The 18,213-nt window shown below is 37.0% G+C and overlaps 3 protein-coding genes across 5 annotated transcripts; 1 reads left to right on the top strand and 2 right to left on the bottom strand.

Annotated features, from left to right (window-relative positions):
• Window positions 1-1,392: 1,392 nt before the first annotated feature.
• On the top strand, window positions 1,393-12,963 carry LOC118269209 (sodium channel protein Nach). 3 transcript variants are annotated; one of them, XM_035584202.2, is made up of 12 exons: window positions 1,393-1,515; window positions 1,887-2,029; window positions 3,432-3,563; window positions 4,510-4,716; window positions 5,182-5,344; window positions 5,890-6,038; window positions 6,486-6,627; window positions 6,888-6,968; window positions 8,259-8,511; window positions 9,914-10,109; window positions 10,878-10,984; window positions 11,982-12,963. In XM_035584202.2, exons 2-12 carry the CDS (start codon window positions 2,022-2,024, stop codon window positions 12,218-12,220), a joined length of 1,677 nt encoding a protein of 558 aa, XP_035440095.2. In that variant the 5' UTR covers window positions 1,393-1,515; window positions 1,887-2,021; the 3' UTR covers window positions 12,221-12,963. The 3 variants fall into 3 exon arrangements, with proteins under 3 accessions (XP_035440095.2, XP_050556280.1, XP_035440094.2); XM_050700323.1 differs by lacking the exon at window positions 1,393-1,515 and having other exon boundaries at window positions 1,849-2,029; XM_035584201.2 differs by lacking the exons at window positions 1,393-1,515; window positions 1,887-2,029 and having other exon boundaries at window positions 3,335-3,563.
• A 566-nt stretch (window positions 12,964-13,529) lies between these two features.
• LOC118269408 (uncharacterized) lies at window positions 13,530-15,238 on the bottom strand. Its single transcript, XM_035584515.2, has 2 exons — window positions 14,816-15,238; window positions 13,530-14,593 (listed from the first exon to the last, which is right to left on the bottom strand). Exons 1-2 carry the CDS (start codon window positions 15,141-15,143, stop codon window positions 13,650-13,652), a joined length of 1,272 nt encoding a protein of 423 aa, XP_035440408.2. The 5' UTR covers window positions 15,144-15,238; the 3' UTR covers window positions 13,530-13,649.
• Window positions 15,239-15,792: 554 nt separating this feature from the next.
• On the bottom strand, window positions 15,793-17,935 carry LOC118269419 (uncharacterized). Its single transcript, XM_035584526.2, has 2 exons — window positions 17,583-17,935; window positions 15,793-16,982 (listed from the first exon to the last, which is right to left on the bottom strand). The coding sequence occupies exons 1-2, from the start codon at window positions 17,875-17,877 to the stop codon at window positions 16,045-16,047; spliced, it is 1,233 nt and encodes a 410-aa protein (XP_035440419.2). The 5' UTR covers window positions 17,878-17,935; the 3' UTR covers window positions 15,793-16,044.
• Window positions 17,936-18,213: the final 278 nt, after the last annotated feature.

Here is an 18,213-nt window from a genome sequence, read left to right on the forward strand (position 1 = left end):
ATATTCTTAAAGATAAATTAAATTACAGGTTTATAAAACGTGCACAATGCATTTTAACCGATGTAAAGAGCTTTTTACCGCCGTACTCAGAGTTATTTAATAGTTACTTAACCTTAGCAATTGTTGTCCATACAAAATTATTACTAAGGAATAGTTTAAGTCATCATTAAATATCTTTAACAGTTAGTCTTGTTTATTATATTACTAGCGACCCGCCGCAGCTTCACATGGATGCAATGGTGATATATTATACATATGAAGATTCCTCTTGAATCACTTTATCCATTAAAAAGAACCGCATCAAAATCCGTTGCGTAGTTTTAAAGATTTAAGCATACAACGGGCCATAGGGACAGAGAAAGAGACTTTGTTTTATACTATTTATGTAGTGTTTATACATACTCGGCTCGTCGATTAAATACACACATAGAACGTGCTCAAATTGAACCCTCAACCGCTAGATTTACCTACATTGTGGAGCCTCCACAGCTATTACGCCAACTGTGCAGTAACCAAGTTTAAAACAAGAGCCAACCGCACAGTGGTCACAAACACATTTTGCCGTATCAATAAAAACCTGATAACAATTATAACTTAAAACCGATAAATATCACATGTCATGTCCATGGTGCAAAAACCTCTAAAACACATTTAATTTTTTAACCGTCAAAGGGTACCAGCTAACAGCGTAATAACATGCTGTGTCATGAACAAAACCGTTGATTTACGTTTCATTACCGTGTCTCTAGCATTTATAGCACCTATATTACAATGGTATGCTGTAGATCAGATTAACTAGTAATGCCAGTAAACAAATTAGCTAAAGTACTACCTTTGTAGCTAATTATTAAATGCATAATTGATATGGCCAAAGGGCTTTGACGTTTCTATGTAGGTTGTATTTACAACAAGCATGATACACTTCAGTAGCCGCGTGGTGACGACGGAGTAGGATACATCTGTCATCACCTCTACTCTTCCGGGTACCGTAAGAGCTGACTGAGGGGCTAAGGGCCGCCATACACGGACTGCTTAAAGCAGTCAGGATTGACTCCTTCAAGCTACGGCTACAGACTTCTATTTACGCTGTACGAATATGCACGTGCATATGTATGACGGCTTGAGCTTAACTGCTGGAGCAGTTAGGTGTAATTGGCAGCTTTAAGCAGTTGACTAACTAATGCAAGAGCGATCTGTGTGTGTGTATCACTGAGTAACTGCTCGAGCAATCCATATATGGCGGCTCTAAAGTGTGATAGAAACCGGACAGTGCTCTGATCAACCTGGACTTTTTATAGTTACTGTGACCTTCAATACGCCTGCGAATCTTGGAGGTTATGCCAAATCGTCAAGTAGAGCAAGCCTTTAGTCTAGCAGTGGACTGTCACGCGTTGTTAACATTGATGACACGTTTCATGTGGAAGTGTACCTCACGCAGATTCACATCAAACCTTTGCTAAGACCTCAACTAATATGAAATTACGCGTTATTTCGTTACTGGACTTATTATCAAAGGTAAGCAATGAAATCGCAATTAACGATATTACAAAATAATTTATATCTTTGGAAATAAAATAAGAGGCGAGGTGTAATTCCATTGATGTTTAGTAATACGTTAATTGGCAGTGAGTGAAGTGGAATATTAATTAAAAATTGATCTATTACACCTCCAATAATCCTAATGGAAAATAACTCAGACGGAAAGAACCGTAAGTAATCACAATAAAACAACAATATGCATGTAATATCAATGTTAATATTTTAGTAAATGACGCATGTGATGTGTAAACGTTCCTGTCCAAATATATTAACAAAAATATTATAATAACATGTGTAATCTGAATAGAATGTTACACATAACAGTTTCATTGTCTTATGCATATTAGTTTACGCAACGGCGCGTGACCACGGGCCGGCGCGGGCCATGCCGACGGCGTCTACCTGACGCGAGTGACGCGATGGGGAAAGGACGTCAGAACTGACCACAGCACCACCGAACCAGCTTCTGTGGATGCAATAACATGTCTTGGTAATGTTACAATGATTTTGTCGTAATTTCTGCTCTACTATCGAATTTGGTCAAAAGTTATTGCGATAAGTTCATAGTGCGAAATTCTCACACCGTTCCATTTATCGCCTGTGACTTTCAAATGATATAATGGTGGTTGCATTGTGTTCTAAGCTGGGATTTATTGAATTGTATGAATTTGTAACAATCTATAATTTGCATAGCTGGCTATAGTGCAAATCTAGAACAAAAAAAACTTGAAACTTCTACCAACAGTATTAGGAACAGGTTCTAACCACAAGAGTAGTTATGATGAGCTATATTTATCTCTACTTACTTAATAGCCTTTTACATAATTACATAAAATGATCTTTACAGAAATTGTTTATGCTTTGACGGTACTTCACGTATATTATGTAAATACTATATAGCATCAATAATCAATGCGTTGCAGCATTTATGAAGGGATAACATGCATTAACTTATACCCACTTTAAACCATCTTAAGCTTAATGTATTTATATCTACTAGTCGCTAATATTACCAATCGTCTTTAGAACGACAAATTAATATGAAATAGAAAAGCATTGCAATATTACAACATTGTTAAAATTCCACAGTCTAGTGAACGTAGGCGGATTCCGAGATGATCAAATTGTTTGGCAATAAGTTTTGCAAGTGTGATGCGAGTTCGATCGTAGTGCCTACATTTATACCCGGAGACTGATCTTTAGTGATATGACTAAATTATTAGTTTCGTCAATTTTTTCTAGTATTTTAGCATATAATTTTATTCTAGAACTGATCATTTTTTTAACTTGACTTTACCGTACGGTTGGCGCGGTAGCTGGGCAACTGGATGCCACGCAACTTGTAGCGGTTTCGATACTCGCAGGGAGCAACTCTATTTTGTGATCCACAAATTGTTGTTTTGTGGGTAATATGTGTATGTGAACTTATATGTTTGTAAATGTTTTCACGACACAGGAGGAAATTCTAATGTGGGGCAACGAATCGAATTAAAAAAAGTTGTTGCTAACAAACAACACCAACAATTTTAGATTTCGACCTTGAACTAAGACTCCATAAAATGTAGTGCTGTTGTCGACTTTCAACGACATAAAAGTGTAGCTATCAATTATATTTTATCTTTTTCCAATCAATAGTCACTAATACACGAGAGGAATCGATCAATCACAGCAATTAACCCCACATCAAAGCTAGATGTTATCAACAAATAGAATATTTAACGACTGCTGTTTATTTTCCCATAAATACAAAATTAAAAAACAGGTTACACTAAACAATGTACCTGTCTCAGATTGTTTGTTTAGTTTGTCAAAAGTAGTCAGACTAGTCGAGTCACAATGGAAAAAAGATCGGAAAATGCGCATGATTTTGCATATCGTCGTCATTTGCGCAGGCGAGCTCCGGGGCCAAGCCGATTAGAAATATTAAAGGCCAGTATCAAGACAGTCAGCAAAGAGTACTGCGAAGAGTCATCAATTTGCGGGTTGAAGCACCTCGTTGACGAGACCACGCCGGCAATTGAAAGGTATGTGCTCATAATCCTACGTAAGAACATGTTTTACGAAATAGGTGGGTTAAATACTTGGATTATATTATTGCTCGTTTTAATAACGAGCTCTGCTTACTTATCTTGAACTTGTCCAGCAGGCTCTCGCAAGGCGTGTTTGCAATTATTGCTGTCTTATAGTGGACAGGCTAGTTACATCATTTGAGATCACTCCTTGTTATATCGCTAAGTTGTAAATCTTATGTTAAATTAGCTCCTTCCAGCGGCTTCGCCCGTGTTCCCGTGGGATAAAAATCCCAAGTCAGCTCATACCCTGTCTGCATACCACATCAAAATCCGTTCAGTAGTTTCAACGTGATTGACGGACAAATATCCAAACAAACAAACTTTCACATTTATAATATTAGTGTGTAAACATTTTGTATAAAGTAACTGTTACTGTTCAAAGTAGGTATATAACAACCACGTTTTTTTATACCACGACGGTGGCAATGGCAAGATAGCACACAGCCCACCTGAGTACCTGTTCCTGTCGCAATTAATGGTCGAAACACGGTTTACGTTGACCTAGGTTATGCGCTATGTAATTTGGCCGACCGGTGAATTAACTAGCAATTACTTCTCTTCGAATGAGGCGGTCCATACTCATTCATAACTATTTTGAAAACTAATGAGCATGCACGTTTTTGTATCTCATATACGTTTTGACCCGTGAGGGCTCTGGAGCAGGTCTACTAAGAGGTTTCGGTGCTCCTTACAGGTGTAGAGGGTGGCCAACGGGGTGGTTTTAATAAGGTAAAATACCCAACTCCCTAGTTTTTTATCCCCAAAAAGCTAGGCGCCTTTTGAAGGTACCCCCATGTCATCAAATTAAAAAAGTAGATTTTGATGTCCATCAAGTAACTTAGCTACTAAAGGTAACTAAAGATTTTATTACTACTTTCAAAATATATTCTATCTACAGGATCATTTGGAGCATAACAATAGTGGTTGGACTAATTGGCTCCGTGTCACTGGTGTGGGTGACCTTCAACAAGTACTATAGCGCGCCCCTGGTGACCACGCAGTCCCCTGAGGGTGTCTCCGTGAGCGAGATCCTATTTCCAGCCGTTGGGATCTGCACGAACAATAGGATCAGTAAACGTGCTGCTACAGACCTTGCTAAGCGTTTGTAAGTTTGATAATAGTAAAAATATGCAGTTGTGTCACTTTGAATCAATTGTTTTTTTCACTGATCTCTTTAATGCGGGACAATATTTAAAAGTAAAGTGCGTTTAGAAGGTTAAAAAATGACTTTGTAAAATCTGGTGTGTATATAAATTACGCCAACCCGCATTGACCAAGCGTGGTAATTAATGCTCAAACCTTCTTTGTCTATAAATAGGCCTTTGGTCAGCAGTGGCCACTTATAGGCTGTTGATGTGTGAGGGCCTTTGGTCAGCAGTGGCCACTTATAGGCTGTTGATGTGTGATATGATGTGCTATGAAATATATGTTACACATTTAACGCAGACCTAAAACCCTGAAACAATACGTAATTTGAGAATCACGCCAGCAGTTTTTGCTTTGTACGCGAATCGCAATTTTTAATACGTTGTACAACAGTCCTACTTACTAAGGTCTTTTTTGGTTCTAGACTGAAAGCAGAACGCAACAAGAATTACACAGAAGAGCAGATGATGACCCTTCTCTACGGCCTGGGCCAGTTATATTGGCTGGGCTCGGATATCAAGAAGGAGTCCACCATGGAATTGCACTATGCTCTCGGCGAATATGATGTTCACACCCTCATGCGCAGTGTAAATATTTTTTTAATTTGATATCATACATACATAATGAAATTTTTAGTTTAGGTTTTCATGTTATAAGCGGGTAAACGAGCAGATGGATCACCTCATGGTAAGCAATCGCCGCTGCCCATGGACACCCGAAACATCAGAGGCGTTACATGTGCGTTACCGGTCTTTTGGGGTTTAGGAATTTAAGAGTTGTTAAGGAATCGGATTTTCGAAAGACTGGGAAGGGGGGTAATTGGGTCTCCGGTAACCTCACTAGCGTTGTTCGCGTCGGTTTTCTGTGGGGCCGTGGTATCACTATGTTTACCACGATTTCAATTTTTATGAGTAAGATCATTGAAACATGTTATGGTCGACGATTTTTAATCCAATTAATCTCATCTAAAGATTTGATCGTGTTGAAGCTATGGAGCAATAAGATTATTTGTTGTAATATTAAAAGCTCTAGAAGGATTCTTTAAAAGACGTCTACGATTTTTAAACCGTTACCCATTTTACTACACGTACTTACCTAATAATTCCATTAACTTTGTGCTTCTATCTGTCAGCTAACACCGAAGTGCGAGCAACTGTTGGTCAGTTGTTTATGGGACACAGCTCCGGTGCATTGTCTGAAGCTGTTCGACTTTCGGCTCACTATGAACGGCTACTGCTGCACTTTCAACTACTTGCGACTGTACGACTCTATATTCCAAGAGTATGTAATTTTTATTTTTATAATAATTTATTGTGACTGCCTTTTAAAGCATTGCACTGCCGAAAGAAAACTGTTGAAGACAAATCCGGTAAGCGTCGGTCACCATTGTTCACCGCACAAAACAAATAAACTTTTATCTGTTCTGTGGTTCGACGTGGCGGGTAACGTGTTAAGCAGGAGAAGGAACGGAGTGGTTTTAAGCCAGTGCCTCTCGCTTCGTCCAAGGCGGGAGAAGGCATTGGATGTTGTTACCCTTCATAAAAAGATAGTTAGAGGTCTCGGATTCGATGCCTGGGTTTAGCAAAGCATTTTATTGGCTTTTCAGTTTTTATGAAATTTTTGTTTTTGGTAAGGCAACCTAGTGGGTGCTTGGTTGGTTACCTATCTAATTTTTCTTCTTTCGTTTCTATTACCTAAATAAATGCTATTTGTTTATTTATTTTTCAGCAAAACAAGCAACACGAGAACAATAAACATGTACAGATACGGCAACAAATCTTCGTTTGATTTCGACCAAGGACTTAAAGTTTTGTTACGTCTCAATGAAAGTGATGATTTCTTCTACAACATACCGTTGCAAGGCGCTCAGGTACCTACTGTTTTAAATTTTTGTAGATTTTTTGTGTAATACAATAAAAATGGGATCAATTGGATTGACAGCACGGTTGGCGCGGTGGCTGGGCAACCGGCTGTCGCGTAACGTGTAGCGGGTCCGATTCCTGCACGGAGCAACTCCTTTATGTGATCCACAAATTGTTGTTTCGGATCTGGGTGTCATGTGTATTTTTATAAACGCACCCACGACACAGTAGAAAATCCTAGTGTGAGGCTATCTTTTTTTTATTGTAGTTGCAGTTCTCCGATGCATATGACTTTCCTGACTCCCCAAGTGGCAGCTTCGCTATGCAAATCATCAGTCCTAGTGTTGAAGTAAGTATTACAAGGCTTTGGTTCATTATTTCGAATGGCAACATTAAATTATATCACGCACTTTATTCCACAAAGTCACTCAATAGGAATATAACACAAAAATTATGATTCAAATCGGTACAGTGGTATAGGCATAAAGAAGGGACAGAAACGTGAGTAACTTCATTTATATAATTGACTCGGCTCCTTTTGGTTATAGCGTGATGTTTTATATCTCATGGCTTTTCTCGATAAATGCACTATCTAACACAAAAAATAATTATGCAAACCGGAGTTTAGCGCGTTCAAACAAATTCTTTAGTTTTATACTCGTATATTAGTATAGAAGTATATGATATACATAGACTGAACTTGGTCTATTCGAAAACGCGCTTGTAATCCTTTAAACAACGAAAAATCTTTTATTTTTAATTCAAAACTTTTTCAAATTACATTCATGTTAATTTAAAAATAATATACGCATTAAAGCCTAAAAGTATTTAAGTTACGTTCAAATATATGGGTTTCCCTTTTCACTTCGGTACCCTAAAAATAACTTTCCAGAACAATGAGCACTCGCATGAATGGGCAACGCTTAAAGTTATGTTCTTTAAACTCCATTCATGTGTATTTTATTATCCATAATGGTTGGAATGTATAAAAATGCATTAATTTTAATGTAACACCCATTTTTCTGCTATCGTATAAGTCCTGAATATTTCGACGATTGAAAAGCTCAATAGCGTACTTCGTTTGAAAGGGAACAATCTGTACTAATGTAGTAGTATAAGACTCAGGTGTTTTATATTACATCGTAACATGAAACTTTATAACCCATGAAAGGAAAGGCAGAGGTCTTCATATAATATCAACTTAACTTTTCATCAGTTGTGTTATGAATGAGTTTCGTAATAGGGCCTGCCAGGAATCACATCACACTAATATTATTAGTGTGGGAGAGCCATGCTTTGGCTACCCCCCTTCCCAAACTTTCCAATCCCCGATTCTCTGACAACCCTTAAATTCCTAACCACCAAAACGCCGGCAACGCATTTGTAACGCCTCTGGTGTTTCGGATGTGCATGGGCAGCGGCGATTACTTACCATCATCAGGTGATCCACAGGCTTATACCATAAAAAGATTTGAAAGTTTGTTTGTTTGTCTGTCTATCACGCTGAAACCACAGAATGGATTTTAATGAAATTTGGATATGAGCTGATATGGATGATAGGATACTTTTTATCCTACGGGAACGCAAGCCAAGGCGCTGGCAGAATCTAGTGTGTTACAAAAAAATATTAATGTTACAGATGACTGTACTAGTAACAGCGAGCATAACAAAGGCGTCTCGAGATATTCAGCACGTTCCGATAAAATTGCGGAAATGTAGATTCTACGACGAATCCTCGTATCTTCCATTCTACACGTACAGCGATTGCATGCTGAAGTGTAGGATGGAATTCCTATTGGACAATTGTAACTGCACTCCGTTCAATATGCCCAAGATGGAATATGTTAGGACTTGTAACATGAAAGATGTGCCGTGTTTACAACAGTATTATGGTAAGTATAATGGTTCAAATTTAATGAAAATTTAAATATACCGTATTTGTACAATGCCTGCGTAGTATCTGAAAATTCAGACTTCTTGTTTAATCGACAACGAAGTTATAGGCGGTCGAAATTGGCCTGAATGGCTTCGAGAAAAGGATGGTGCCGCTTTTTTTTTGCTCGACTTGGCGGGGGCACTGCCGTGCCTCTAGATTCCTTTTTTAGCCCGGTCAAAATAGACGAAATTAAGTCGCAACCTAGACATAATTCGCATAGAGCTGAAAATTGGCATAGATGTTAACTACATTATTATAAACAAAATGTCAAAAATCCCCCCTTTTCTAAAGGAAATATTCTAGACAAAATTACGGTTATTTCCATTTTTATCGAAAACTGTATATGGTCGAATATATCCCACCCAAAACATAGATGTGAAAGGATGCCAAGTTCGATAATATTGGAATGCTTCGCCTATAAAAGAAGTGAGATCTAAATAATATGCTGAAATACACAGAACTCAGTTAAAAATGATATAACAAGTTGTATGCAAGTTTTCACACACTATATGTTATAAACTGAGTTAAACGCAATGAGTCAAGAATATAATTTTCTATTAAAACTTGCCAAGTTATATCATTTTAAACTGAAATCTGTGTATGGAACTTGTACTTAAAAAGATCTCAATTCTTTTATAGGCGATGCACTGTTCCAATATTAGCGAGCGAACTTGGCATCCTTTCACATTTATGTTTTGGGTGGGATTTCATTTATTTTTGTAAGGTTTATTTTCTTTTTTTCTTATTTTACTTTACGAAAATACAAATCCTTCGTAACGAATTTTAGGTCGGTACGACCATTGGAAGATATAGATAAGTTTTTTGTTTTAGAATTCCTATAGGGGACAATTTACACTTCGTTATTTGCCCAACCGACTGGAACTTGGCCATTTTCAGATTTTTTCCTTTACCTTGACCTAAAGACCTACCTCCATGCCAAATTTCAAGTCAATACGACTATTGGAAGTGGTCTAGGTTTTTGATGAGTGAGTGAGTCAGTCAGTGAGTGTATAGTAAAAATAGAAATTTTCTGACGTCAATATCTCAAGATCTACATTAGGTACATTAATGAAATTTTGATATTTTAGATAAGTAAGTAGATCTCGATAGATACTAGAAATTTCATATGCGTAGATAAAATAGATTTTAAGTTATAGGTGGTCTCGAACTTGGCCCGAAAACTAACGTGTAATATAACCCATCGGCCGGTGTGTCGGTTTTTTTGCTCGAACTTGGCGGACACACTGCCGTGTGTCTAGATTTCCAAGTATTTCCTCGTACAACATCCAATTTAAAAATTCCTTAAAACGTGTATCAAGCAAGAAGAACATAATTAGACTTAACATTACTTCTTGCAGCTCAATCCATATCAGTGCGCCCAAACATAGACCTTATACCTGAAGAATTAGAGTTGGAATCAGTTAACGGAGGAATCTACTGCCCGATGTGCTACCCGACTTGTTCAAAGACGGGTTATAGTTATGATTTTCACAACGTACTGATTTATCCAGAGTACCTCAACACCGTACCTAATCATGATCGAGATCCTTGGCTGTAAGTATTATATATATTTTTTTTTGTTTTTGCTACCTTGCCTTTGATCCTCGAAGAGGTAAACATTCCGGCACGTTATGCCGCTATACATGTACACCCACTTTTCACCATTTCCATGTAACAGGGGGTGAGCCTATTGCCATATACTGGGCACAATTCCAGATTCCGTGCTACTTAGAAATTTTCGGAAAACTGAAAAAAGCCCAGCAATACTTTGCCCGACCCGGGAATCGAACCCGAGACCCATTGTCCGGCAGTCGCACTTGCGACCATTCGACAGGCAGAGAAAGTATTATATTGCAGGAGTCTTTACTAGATGATCCTAACCTATATTGTATCTAAGAACTGATAGTCATCATGAAAAATATGTCATTATGAACTTTCCCAAAGAAACTTTTTTGTATACTCATTAGTTTTATTTTGAAACATACGTCGTCGTCGTACATCGTGTGTCGTGGAATGCTGCTCTTGAATATGAGCCTCTAGCATGACTTGAAACTATTCGAGCTCCTCGTCAAACAGTTACGTGCGTAAGCCGATAACATAATAATTGTTATTTACAATACCTATAAATAACGTGAAATGAACTGTGAACAAATTCGTTCATTCAAATCCACATTTAAGCGCAACAGCATACGAGTATAGGCGAGTAGAACAAGTTACTAGAACAAATAGAGGAATATACATAGGTAACAGTAGCAACGTGATGCGAAGCTGGTCGGAGTTGGAATACATTTGTTCTGAACTAGAACAATGCGTTTGTTGCAGGCAAGACGTAAATTACACCGGAACATCGCTGGTTAAAGTGAGGTACGCGAGAGACGTGGCCGACTGTTACGGGCAGAATGTTATTATGAAGTGGTTCGATTTGATTAGTAAGTTCTGCAGATATTCCGACTTTGTTTTCAAACATTACTAACTATTTACAATTGCAAACGAGAATTGTTGAATATAAGAGGTTAGATCCCACGCTTTGGAAAAGTATTTTAAGCTTTTAAACGTGTATTCGTATGTAAGAATTAGTTTTTTTATGTTATAAGATGTTAAACGAGTAGACGGATCCCCTGATGGTCAGCAACCGCTGCCGCACATGGACATTCGAAACACAAAGACGTACAAGTGCAATACCGGTCTTTTGGAGGTTAGGAATTTAAGGTTGTTGGGGTGGGGATTGTAAGGGGGGTAATTGGGCCTCCAGAAACTTCACTCATACAAACAAACAACGCAAGCATTGTTTCACGTCGGTTTTCTGTGAGTATACTCCAATCGAAGTCAAAGTCAAAGCATTTATTTCAATTAATCCTAAATTAGGCACTTTTGAAACGTCAAATTGAATTGTCCGCAGTCTGTCTGTCAGTGAAGCTAGGCGCTCGTTCCAAAGTGTTGCTTCGAATGGAGAAGAACGAGCAAGAAACTCCATCGTTACTCTTTTCAAAAAATGTTTTTTACAATATCTCTGATACATTATTTGATCATTTACCTATTGTCTATATATGTAGGAACAATGTAACGACAATACGACGTCAAAACTATGGGACAATAAAACAATTTGTAAAGACTATAAATTAAAAAAGCGGGTTGTTTCAAACATAGTGCCCACATATCTTACAATTTTGAAATAATGCGTTACAAATAAAAAATAATCGGCAAATAAAAAAAATTAATAAATAACTTTTGATGCCACAGGATCCTTAGACTACATTGGAATAAATTACTACTTTAATTTAACGTGGTAGTGATCGTATTAGAGCATTGTCTAGTGTGAGCGAGTGTCCAGTGGAGCCGGACCAACATGCTCGAGCCGACCAATTCGTGCCGAATTATGGATTGGGAAGAAGTTCGTTTTATTAACTTACAATTAATCTGTTCTAGGTAACATTGGATCCACATGCGGCTTCATAACAGGCTTCAGCTTCGTCTCAGTGTTAGAATTCATCTACTTCTTCACTATCAAGTTGATGCGTGAGGTCCGAATCAGACGCCAACGAGTTCAGAACAATACCAAAGCCGTTTTAGAATACCATGGTTCAGGACCTATAGAGCCAATAAAACGATACAGGCCTATATATTGGAATGAAATTACGCCGAACTTAGGCCCGAAATCTACTTAATTTCTAGGTAAAGTAAATGGAAATCTAGTCATTAAAGACTTTTCTCTATGGTACTGGTGTGTTGTAAAGTTTTCTGCAGAAGTAGTGTAGTCAGTCAAATGATTTAGTCTGCAGGTAAGAAAAACAATGAAGTGATTTGTTGAAAAGTGCGTGAAGACAATCATCACAATAAGTTAATAAGTGGCCATGGCCGGCCAAAGGGCTCTTCTCAAACGGAAAAGGTTTAACCATTTATCACCATGCTTGCTCAATGCGGGTTGGTGATTTCAAGCTTATAAACAGAAATTATAAGCACAGGTTTCCTCACGATGTCAGTGGTGTCTAAATACTCTTGGACAATGAAAGCTACTATTTCGGCACTGAGCCATTTTTTGTTTGTCATATGAATCTAGGTACATATATAGATATATTTATGTTACCTGCGTACTAAATGACTTGGCTAATTTTACTGAACGGTTTTTTAATAGGTTATTTGTGTGTATCTCCTAATAGAAGTAGGAGTAGTACTCTGAGGTAGGAGAGCGTAGTATCCAGTCATTGTTAGACTTAATAGTTTTTGTATAATAGTAGTAACATTAGAACACCTGTGCCGCTCTCATACTGATTAAAATCTATATTAGAAATGAGGCTCCCGTGTAATTTTACATGTGTATTACCTATTTATTTATTTATTACATGTTTCTACATGTACTGTATTGTTGAGCACGTAAGTTGTTGTATAAAATAAATATATTGGAACGAAATGTGTTTAGTGATTCTCGTTTACAGTGAGGAAGAACGTTGAGGTGTTCTCTTTACAGTTACACTTCTTCATCATCAGACCCTCAATAACAGTGCCATTCCATTTAGATGTAAAGTTCCTATCAACACAAATTAATCAAGCCCAAACAAACAACCGTTGAAGAGTTGCCTCTACTGTCTGTCAGCTCCATCATCAGGTCGATCCCAGACCCTGACTAAATTGTTTTATTGAAAAACATATTAGACACATTACTCGATCCTACCAATTTAGTAAGTTCCCCTCAGTTTCCCTAGGATTCTGTTATCAGATCCTGACTTGGTGAAAATGGGACCGTCTAGGAAGGAAGGCTAGAGACTAAGATAGGGAATAAACACGGTAATATTATGTAAAGTACATTAAATATTACGTATTAAAATCAATATTTGATTTGTATTATGTTGCTCAGTTGTCTAAGTAAAGATATGGAGAGAAGAATACTTGTATGTATACAATTTTATCTCCCACGCAAAGTTGAGCGTAACGTCTGCACAGTATAATTATTTGTTTAATAAACAGTGAAAGTCAATATGAACTGTATGAACAATGTATTTTTATTACCCTATCTGTTTTGTATGATTAGGTATGTACGCATTTAATATAGGTATGTACAAATTGGTCTGTTATGTATGTAGAATTCACCTTAGTATGCTATTTGCGAGATAAACAATATCTATTTGCAATTTCGTTGAAAATTTCCATGACTTTCTGTTTGTAATCAGAATTTTCTCGCATCATTTTCTTAATAAACAAACCTTTATTTTTTGACAAAATCTCGTCAAATTGCTCATTGTCGCAGAATATTTTTGTCGTTAGATCGTCGTCTATCCAAAACTGTGGTATGAGACAGGCGCATACAATGAGACCCCATTGCCTTTGTTCTTCAGCAGACGTCAAAAATTCTGTTTTAGACATTACTTCTTTAATTTCTACATTATATTCATCTAGTATTTTACCTAGTTCTTCGTAATAGAAGTTCAAAAACGTGTCAAGATTTTCTTCTCTGAATTTCGGATCTAGATTACAACAGAGTAGTAACATGACATCTCCTGCAGGTGGCTGGTACCTGATCGCCTGGAAATCAACCAGGACGCAGTCATCTGGCTCCGACAGGTTCTCATCATCCTTGTAATGGAACATTACATTATTGTTCCACAGATCCCGATGACAGATCACATTCTTCTGATGAGGAGAGTAATCGCTTAAACTTAAAGCTTTAGACCAAACATCTTGCCAGCAACTTTCAATCGAATTAATTTCTGCTTCATTGTAGTCCGATAGTGACTTCATAGCTTCTAATGCTCCCATCATACACTGATAGAACCACTCAGAAGATAGATGGTAACCGCCTTTGTCCAAAGACTTTTCGTACTCGTCATTTATTTTGTAATTTGTTCCATTTTCTTTACTTTTCTTCTCTTCATAAATCATGGAACATGCATGCCATCTAGCTAATGTCTTCAACGCCTGAAGAGTGTGGGCCATGTCGAACCTCGCGAATTTGTTTCGCAATTTATACTGTTTTGCATTTAAATCCTCAAAAACCATTGCATCGTTTAGCGCTGTTATTAGCCTCGCTGCCCAGGGTTTGATACCTGAAAATATAATAATACAATATAGGACATAACTCATCTAGCTTATCGATTAAGATTCTTAATTCGTTGATAATACAGATTACTCCCTAACTTCAATTACTTAATTTGTCATTTGATCTAACCCTTTTAGGGAGGTATCTAGGTACGTCTATAAAACCGTTCTCAACTTCAACCATTATTTCAATTTGAAAACTTAATTAAACAATAGGTATTGGTACTCACCCGGCACTTCAATATTTTCTTTGATCACAGAATAAAAAAACGCTTCTTTATCGAACAGATGCATTTCTTTCACCATATTTGCTTTAGCTGCATTGGATCTAGAAATGGCTTTGATAAAAAAACGAAGAACTTTCCGATTTGATAATAGCACTTTCACTTTCCAGTATTCAGCCAAAAATCCCAACATTTTATCACTAGCGTTGTGAACTGAATAATCTTCTATTACAATTTCTTCATTGGCACGATTGTAATGTGCTAAAATGAGTTTGATGTCTTCTTCAGTAATGTGATTTACTTGTGTATTTTGTTGTGTAGCAGTAGTCGCCATATTTTCCACAAAATTTATGAAGTACTTGGATTACTAGATATTGCTTGTACGCAACTACAGTAAGTGGGACTGAATGAATGTGATAAAGGAATAACTTGTTACCACATTACAATATTGTTAGAATCGCTAAGTAAATATTGATATATGCTACGTTTAAATTAATCACTGTAAACACTATTATAGATATGATGATAGTTAAAGAAATGTATTTTTGTAGTCGCATATTTTTTTTACTAAAGAGAGTAGTTTAATATGGTACTTAAATAAGGAATACGTTATATGAGGTAGGGGTGTACGATATTTCGGAGCTGCGGACAACGTAACAGGTTACCGAGGCTCCGGCTCAAAGTAGGAGAAGGAACGGGGTGGTTTTTAGTCAGTAAGAGTCTGACATTCCCTCTCGCCTCGCTCAAGGCGGGAGAAGTCATTGGATGATTTCCCCCCTTAAAAAAGCCTCCGCGTTTCGATTAAATAATCCTTTATTGTACAAAAACATTGCCAGAACTGAGAATTAAAGCCAGTCTCTTGCGATCCCAGAACTATCAAGCCATTGGGCAATATTTATTTATTATTTTAATTATCTATTATTAACACGAGATAAGACATTGCTTTGAAATATCACTTCGTGTTATGTGGGTAAATAATAAAGTTGTTGTGATAAGACTTTATTTATTTAGTTTAATACTTTATAATTATTATTAGCATTAGTTATCATACACAATTAAGAAATAAGTAGCAGTAGATAAGGTGTAACAAGAAATAAGTATACACAAAATATATGTAGTTAAGTAGATACCTATGAATAAATTAAATAGTCTTTCCTTTATTGTTACAATTACTTTACCAAAATTTATTTATTTCTATTCTACCAGCAGCATTTATTACGACACCTATTAGGTTATTACGTAGATGGTTTTGGGAATACATATCGCTCAACAATTTCATCTAACAATTCCGTTACTCTGGCCTTATAATTCTCATCTTCTTTTGCAACATCAATCAACTCTTGACTGCGACTTTCTACATTAAGTCGTCTTACCGATTCTGGATTAAAAAATATCGCCTCGCATTTTTCTTTAGTCATCGCTATAACCGGGGTTATGAGAGCCGCCTGTGTAATTGCAAACAACCTACTTTTCTCATAAGCGTCTCTTAATGAAGCCTTGTCTAATATACTATTTACATCTATCCCTGAAGCTTCTAGCTCTTCAGATAACACAGTATAATAAACTTCTATGAAATCATCAGTCCAAATATCTCTATCTCCTCTGGTAGTATTGAAATATATCAACGATGAGAGGTCAAGCAATGGAGAAGTGTATATAACTGTTTGAAAGTCAACGATCAGAACATGGGGTGGTGAGATCCGTTCCTTCTTTATTAAAATGTTGTTGCTCCAAAGATCTCGATGAACTACTGCGTTCCGATATTCTTTACTAGGTTGCATCAGCTCTAGGCCTTTTGTAAATAATCCTGGCACTATTGAGTCTATGTACCTATTGAAGTTTGGTTCAGACTTGTATTTAGAATAGATTTTGAGATAGTCCATGGCAGCGTTTCTTCCCGTGTCCCGCCAATCAGTTTGAAAAGTGCGTTCCTGCAGGTATTCACTATAATCTTCCCATATCCTATAAGGTCTACCAAGTTCTTTGCTTTTTCTCTCTTCATAGATATAGGATTGCGCATGAAATCGTGCTAATGTTTCCACAGATGCCTTCAGTTCTTCGAAACTCATCGTATCCTCCTGAAGAGGCATCACGTATCCATCGAATGAGACGTTTTCAAATACAAAAATATTTTCCTTTATAAATAGCAGATCTGGACGCCATTTTCGGTACCCTGGGAAATATAAATTATTGATTAGATGTAGGTATAGGCCCAATGTTGATCTTCGTTAAATATTTGGTAAGTACAGTTATAAACACTTCTCCATTGCTTGACCTTTCTTTTGACTACAAGATAAGATAGGCTGATGATTTCATAGAAGTTTATTATACTGTGTTATCTTCAAATAGTAGTAGTTCAAAATAAATAGTAAATGATAAATGATATTTATTTTGCAAATAGGTTACACTGTAACTCTTTTACACGTCAATCTCTGAAATAACTAGATGAGGCCGGCATTTCCTATCGGACTAATCTGAGAAGAAATGCCGGAACAAACTCAGAGTATTTTGGAAAAGATTTCATTAAGAGACGCATGTCAGAAAAATAGGTTGTTTGGAATTACACAGGTACCTACCTACCAATCAATGTGCATGCATGTAGATTAGAATATTTATTTACCTAATTTAGCTACTTTGACAAGGCTTCATTAAAATTCATTCATGGTTGGCAACACACTGGCGATGTCTCTAGTGTTGCATGCATTTGCTTCCATGAGCTTTGTTGCTACCGTAAGTACCTAAGTATAAAGTAAATAGTGATGCAATGTCTTACCTGTACCATTTTCAAAATTGTTAAACAGTTGGCTCAACATAACGTACTCCTTGTTGAAGAAACCGAGCTCTTTAATGTATTCTGCCTTCCATTCGTCGGACCTTGGCATGCACTTCACAAACAGATTGAGAGTCAAACTGGTCCCATTTCCTTCCACATCCAAGAACAATTTTATATGGTCTCCTAAATGCCCAATAGCTTTATCAGAGAACTCCTCCCATCTCCATCTTAGTACTTTATTAAAACCACGTTTTTTCGCAATTGATTTAATTTCTTCTTCCGTTAATAGATCCATTGTGAGCGTGCTTCTCAGAGTGTTTGCGAAAACCTAATGTAGAAGTCGCGCTTTGTGTAACGACGCTGCAGATAATTTTATTGTAGGTAGTGTTTGAATAATTGAAGATAAGGCGGAAACATTGACTTAAAGTTTCTTTGTTTGAGCGCTCTAATCTCATGAACTACTGGTACATATTGTTTTTTTATAGTAGCATAGTTCATTTATCGATAAAGGTTATTAGGCTATAAAACATAACGCTACGATTAATTGGAGCTGATCTGAGAGCAACTAAAAACCACCCTGTTCCTACTCCTGCTTTTCGATCCGGAACCCTGGTATACCCGCTAGCTAGTC

Source organism: Spodoptera frugiperda, chromosome 2 (genome assembly GCF_023101765.2).
Source record: "Spodoptera frugiperda isolate SF20-4 chromosome 2, AGI-APGP_CSIRO_Sfru_2.0, whole genome shotgun sequence".
Classification (NCBI taxonomy): domain Eukaryota; kingdom Metazoa; phylum Arthropoda; class Insecta; order Lepidoptera; family Noctuidae; genus Spodoptera; species Spodoptera frugiperda.

Bases quoted from the DNA above. Each gene is read 5' to 3' on its own strand.
- LOC118269209 (XM_035584201.2), top strand. From the start codon at position 3,376: ATGGAAAAAAGATCGGAAAATGCGCATGATTTTGCATATCGTCGTCAT. The intron at 6,628-6,887 runs GTACCTACTGTT...TTTTTATTGTAG, and splicing joins TACCGTTGCAAGGCGCTCAG to TTGCAGTTCTCCGATGCATA. The intron at 10,985-11,981 runs GTAAGTTCTGCA...AATCTGTTCTAG, and splicing joins GAAGTGGTTCGATTTGATTA to GTAACATTGGATCCACATGC.
- LOC118269408 (XM_035584515.2), bottom strand. From the start codon at position 15,143: ATGGCGACTACTGCTACACAACAAAATACACAAGTAAATCACATTACT. The intron at 14,594-14,815 runs GTGAGTACCAAT...TTATATTTTCAG, and splicing joins AGAAAATATTGAAGTGCCGG to GTATCAAACCCTGGGCAGCG.
- LOC118269419 (XM_035584526.2), bottom strand. From the start codon at position 17,877: ATGGATCTATTAACGGAAGAAGAAATTAAATCAATTGCGAAAAAACGT. The intron at 16,983-17,582 runs GTAAGACATTGC...TATATTTCCCAG, and splicing joins CAATTTTGAAAATGGTACAG to GGTACCGAAAATGGCGTCCA.